The sequence below is a fragment of the Pundamilia nyererei genome, unplaced genomic scaffold (genome assembly GCF_000239375.1).
Source record: "Pundamilia nyererei isolate P.nyererei 1_Seehausen unplaced genomic scaffold, PunNye1.0 scaffold00133, whole genome shotgun sequence".
NCBI classification, from domain to species: Eukaryota; Metazoa; Chordata; class Actinopteri; order Cichliformes; family Cichlidae; genus Pundamilia; species Pundamilia nyererei.
Window position 1 is genome coordinate 1742557 of NW_005187534.1, and position 5142 is coordinate 1747698.

The following is a 5142-nucleotide window of genomic DNA, read 5'->3' on the forward strand; positions in this document are numbered from 1 at the left end:
ACCTGGACCTCCAGCACATCAGTATCAAAAGATTGCACGTAAAGGTTTTAAAAAAAAGTCAGAGTGCTTACAGTTATCAGAAAAGAATCACTTGATAGTAAATGTCAACATTTAGACAACGAACAGCTGAGAGAATAAATTGGAATGTCAGTCTTGAGTGCGTCACACAGATTTATTTACATTTGATGATTTTTGAGTTTGTTTTCAGATGCTGCCCCCTCACCTGCAGCTGAGCCTCCCTGCTAACTGCTAACTGGCTAGCCTGTATTTTTCTCCCCATCTCTGATTCTTAAGAATCACAAAAGAAATCTAACAAGTGAAGTATTTACTGAGAAAAACTCAAACTTAAGTTTACGTTAAGTTAACGCTGAAATACTTGAATCGGTCGGGAAAATACTGAAATCACCACCATGTCTGGGTTAAGTAGCAGCAGGCTGTTAGCTTAGCCTGGAAATGGTCATGGGCGCGGGCCACGCCTCCAAATGGACTAAATTATTTGGCCTTCCTGGATCGAAGGCGCCTCTTGATGATCTGATGGTCGCTCTCTTTCTCCTCCGGCTCTCTGCTGATGATCTGAAACGAGACCAAACATTAGAGCCCTCAGATGAAAGGGTGAAGTCTAATCTGCTCCTCCTCCTCCTGAGTGGAACCAATGGTTTTATACTAAAGACATCATTCTGTGATCACTCTATAAATGTCTCCTGTGGTCTTTCAGGCATTTAGTTGTTGCTGAGCAGGATGATGTCGGTCCGTCTCTTTAAACCTCATATTGAGAGTTCCAGTGAACAGCTGGAAAATGCCAGTATGACACTGGCCTCACATGACCGTAACCAACTGGACTCCATTGTCCAGTTGGTTACCTGTGAAAATGACGGGCTGTGTATAAAAATGAACAATAACTAAACAGTTAATGTAGCACCCTCTGAATTAAAGCTGAGGGTCTGCATTTCCATCACATCTGTGCTCGTATTTCAAAGAGTGCAAAATAACTTTTGGAGCCAAAAGTATTCGGAATACTCAAACGAGTATAAAGCTCATTGCGAGCCAGGAAAAAGGCCGGCATCAGCACCTTGTTAAGGAAAATAAACGTTCCTCGGAGCTTTGTGTGAATAAAAAGTAAGTCTGCGCTGATACGGACATGTTTGCACTAAACGCTGTGAGACTCACTGGGTGCGCGGGCATGTCGATGGGGGAGGAGATTTCGGGCCTGTAGAGTTTCCTTTTGTTCTTCTTTGCTCTCAGACTGAGGGAGGAAGAGGAGGCTGCTGCATCTGTGCCGGCCCGTCCGCTCACCAGGCTCATCATCTTCTTGGCTGCAGACACAGTTTTAGAGGAAAGCAGAAGCATGCTGAGCAGCATCCTTAACTACATCCCGTTAATCACAATGCTTAGTGTGGGTGTATAAATCATTTTAATCGCAGATTTAAAGCCTAAAAACTTTAAACAGGAATTATCAGTGAAGACGACTCGGGAGACAAATTAATCCAAAGCTGACGGCGTGTTTATCCAGCTGAAACAAACAAGCTAGGTCCATTATGAAAACTTGTTTGCCTCAGTAAACCAACGCTGGCTCTTAGAGTTACTCTCCAGGTTAAATAGGAAGCTCTTCCTCCAGGAAGAGGGATTCACGATTCGAGGATGAGCGGGGTGAAATAGGAGACTGAAAGCTAGAGCGAAGTAGTGGAGGAATTAAAATAAGGACGATAAAAGACGAGTGAAGGTGAGAAGAGAGATGAAGGGTGGGTCAGATGGCTGCAGATGACAGCAACCTTGCCTTGGAGCCCTGAGGCCACAATTAATTGACCGAGTGAAACTGTGGGTCCCTGAGGATAAAACAGAGAAGACTCTGGTTGATTCCAATATGTTGGCTGTCTTAACTCTCTCCTTTAAGCCATCATTAGTGTCCCAAACTCACTGCCTTTGCCCTTTTACTCTGTCAAACCTGCGCAATGCTTTTCCAAATAACTCCGGCAGGAGCTCTGAGGTTTGTCCTTGTGTGCCCTGCGTTTCTCTCCCCCAACACTCACAGTTAAATTTGAAGATTCCTAAAACCCATCTGGACCGATAAGATTGCCTCCTGGACTCTCAGTAAAAATAACTGCAGATGAATGAATAAAATACAGCAGAGGGGATCTACTGTATCTGTGGGGAAAGTTCTGGTGTGTGTGTGTGTGTGTGTGTGGTGAGATCCAGCAAGGTCTGAAATTAAAAGTGTTCCTTTTTTCTCCATCATATTTGACATTCAGACCATCACTTTTATATTTCTGAAACATTGCATCAGTGAAGGACAGCTCCTGATGGACTGATGCAGGCTCGGCCACTGCAGTCCTCACGTTCATGTTTTCGCATCCTGATGAATTACAAATTAAAATGCATAAAAGCACCGGCGACCGCCAGAAACTTCAGGTTGGGCTGTTCTGTAAGTGAACCAGGCTCCTTTAAAAATGCCTCAATTCCACACGTTGACCTTTTCAGTTGTTCCACAGACAAGAGCCGCCACATCTGGGTTCTTACACGCAGGCAATTAAAAACAGCCAGAAGGCTGCGTCAGGAGCAAGACAGCGTGCCTGGGGCCTGTCTGACTGCTGGAGTGACTGCAGTGCACCACAGAACAGAATGAACGAGACAAACTAGCAAAATCTATCCCAGACTGTAAAGGGAGGAAGTGGGATCATGTGAATACCAACCCTCTTTAATGCAGTCACTTTGCTTTGTAGTTTTCTATACAGACTTACTTTGCTGTGATCTCAACTTTCCTCTTTGCAAAAAACGCCCTGAACATTTCAGATTTCTGCACTTACTGTAAACGTGACTTTTGTGCAGCACAGAAAACTCATTAAGCGCACTTTTCGTCAATCGCAGCATCGGTTTCTGCTGCTCCGTCTTGTGTTCGAAATAAAGAACATTTTTCAGTCCCACGATCGTCTTCAACAAAGATAGTTCGAGTTTAACGTCACCAACAATAACGAGAGGCGTGCTGACCTTTAGTGCCGAGCAGCGTGGGGGAGCTCTGCAGGAAGTCTCCGATCTTCTGCAGCGTTCCTTCCTTCCTGCTGCGGACGCTGATCTGGGAGTCGTGACGACCCGCTGGGGAGGAGCTCTGATCAAAGAACAGCGAAGCACAGTTAGCACGTATGAAACAGCTTCTCGTTAGGGCTGCGTCAGAGTTCTGGGTGAGTGCAGATAAGGACGTTTAAATGGGAAAACTGTCTGACAGTTGAGGTGTTTTCCACAGAGTAAGACTGATGTCACGGTGTGTGGGTACATCTGCGCTCTGCTTTTTAATTTCATTATTTAACAATCCTGTTTAACAGTCGCTCCTCTTCAAATAAAAGAAAAACAACTGAGCAGCACAATCAGCTGTCTCTGACCAACTCCACCGTCTTGGACTGCAGCAGCACATGAAGCAGCTCTTCACGTGTTACAGGCTCTACAGCTGCAGCTGACGGTGGCGTGGATCACACAACTGTGGCCTGACCACCGGACGGGAGAAGCTAAGGGGCGCCGCTAACTGGCCGTCAGTCAGAGACCATTAGTAAATTGATCCTGGATGGAAGTATTCTCTCATGTAAGAGAATTGCATTAAAGATGCAAGCACAGCGATGACGGGGCTTTTTGCATGTGGAGGTGAGCTGTGTCCTGTCATGTGGATGTTTGAAGACCTAATCTCTTCTTGGCTGGTGGACATGTTTAAATTCACCATAGTGCTGATGTGCACGTAATCAAAATTCAAAAGCTGCTTTTTGTCAGCATCGCTGAGAGCCTGCATTAAAACTAAACATGAGGTGGAGCTGACGACAAACAGGTAAATTCAATCCCCTATATTTCTGCGAATAAAATATCATCATGTGAACTTCGGCGAGCAGCAGAAACACTGCACTGTACAAGGCTTTGTTCAAGTGAAATGATGAATTAGTGATGTTCAGTGTGTGTCTGCACATCACATGGGTGTGTTTGTCTCTCTGTGGTTCTCACCTCTTCCCGGTGTGGGGTCAGCTTTGGCGTCAGTTTGGTTCTCGTGTTCCGCCTGTTCTCTGCCTCCACTTCCTCCTAAGCACAAACACACACACACACAAGCAACATGAAGGCATGTACAAAGTGTTAAAATACTGAGTGTGCACCGAGTCATCCGTACCAGAGGAGAAAAGAAAAATAACCACCAAAATGTTTCATAATGACAGGACGCTATGGACGAGATGGGTTTGGTCATTAATACGATGCAGACGAGAGCGAGATGTTCACACGCTTTGTCCGGTGGCCTCGGTAGGAGGTAAATGACACTTTTACCAGCCTGAATATTTCTCGAGAAGCGAAAACACGCTCCAATTTTGCCGTATTTACTTTGCAGAGGGACTCAAAGAGCTGACAAGCTCAACTACTACCAGTCAAAATATAATGTCTGGGTGTTTCCCAAACACCCAATTAAGCTTCAATGTTCGCTTTCAAACAAGATTCTGATGTCAGCAATGAGTTTCTGTCAACAGTGTGTGGAAAAGCTTTCATTACGGCAAACAAAGAAAAATGAGCGCCTGGACGTTTGCTTCAGTTCTGGATCGATACGCTTTTTGAGGGAAGCCTCTGCTAATGTGTGAATAACAGCTGGGTTTGTTTTCCTCCGTCGTTCCCAACTTTACCAGGGATCAGTCTATGAATCAACTATCCTGCAAGAATGTTTCATTAAAGGAAGCATCTCAGATTTCAGCGTATTAATGACAGGATGATGAGTGGAATGACATGATTGCATGGAGCTGTGAGTAAATGGTGAATGGATGCATTCAATTTGCAACTTCTAAATCTGGTAAGTTGCAGTTTGAAATTCAAAATTCACAAATGTTTCGTCTGAACCACTTTTGCTAAAGTTTCTTTCCACCTGTAAAAGAAACTTTGGACCTTTTGAAAAGCTGGAAACGCTTTCAGGTCCAAATAGCCGTAATACCAGGTTACAGCCTGTGCAAAGTGTACACGAGTAACATACAGAATGTAAACTGATGCAAATTCCCACTGGGTCAATCAAATAAAGGTGAGTATGAGAACAGAGTCTGTGTTTCATTGATACAGCCACCAATTAGAGGCAAGAAGAAAAAACAACAATGACAAAGAAGTCTTGAACACGTTCATTAAAAATGAGTAAAGATAAAAAAA

The 5142-nt window shown here is 44.3% G+C and overlaps 1 protein-coding gene across 1 annotated transcript in view; it reads right to left on the bottom strand.

The window, feature by feature from the left end:
• Positions 1 to 153: 153 nt before the first annotated feature.
• kif20ba (kinesin family member 20Ba) overlaps positions 154 to 5142 on the bottom strand; it is a 55840-nt gene continuing 50851 nt past the window's right edge. The window contains exons 30-33 of the mRNA XM_013913454.1: positions 3976 to 4050; positions 2983 to 3100; positions 1168 to 1313; positions 154 to 573 (exon numbers count right to left, since the gene is read on the bottom strand). Coding sequence (XP_013768908.1) covers positions 493 to 573; positions 1168 to 1313; positions 2983 to 3100; positions 3976 to 4050 — 420 coding nt within the window. The 3' untranslated portion in view covers positions 154 to 492. The remainder of the gene's footprint in view (positions 574 to 1167; positions 1314 to 2982; positions 3101 to 3975; positions 4051 to 5142) is intronic.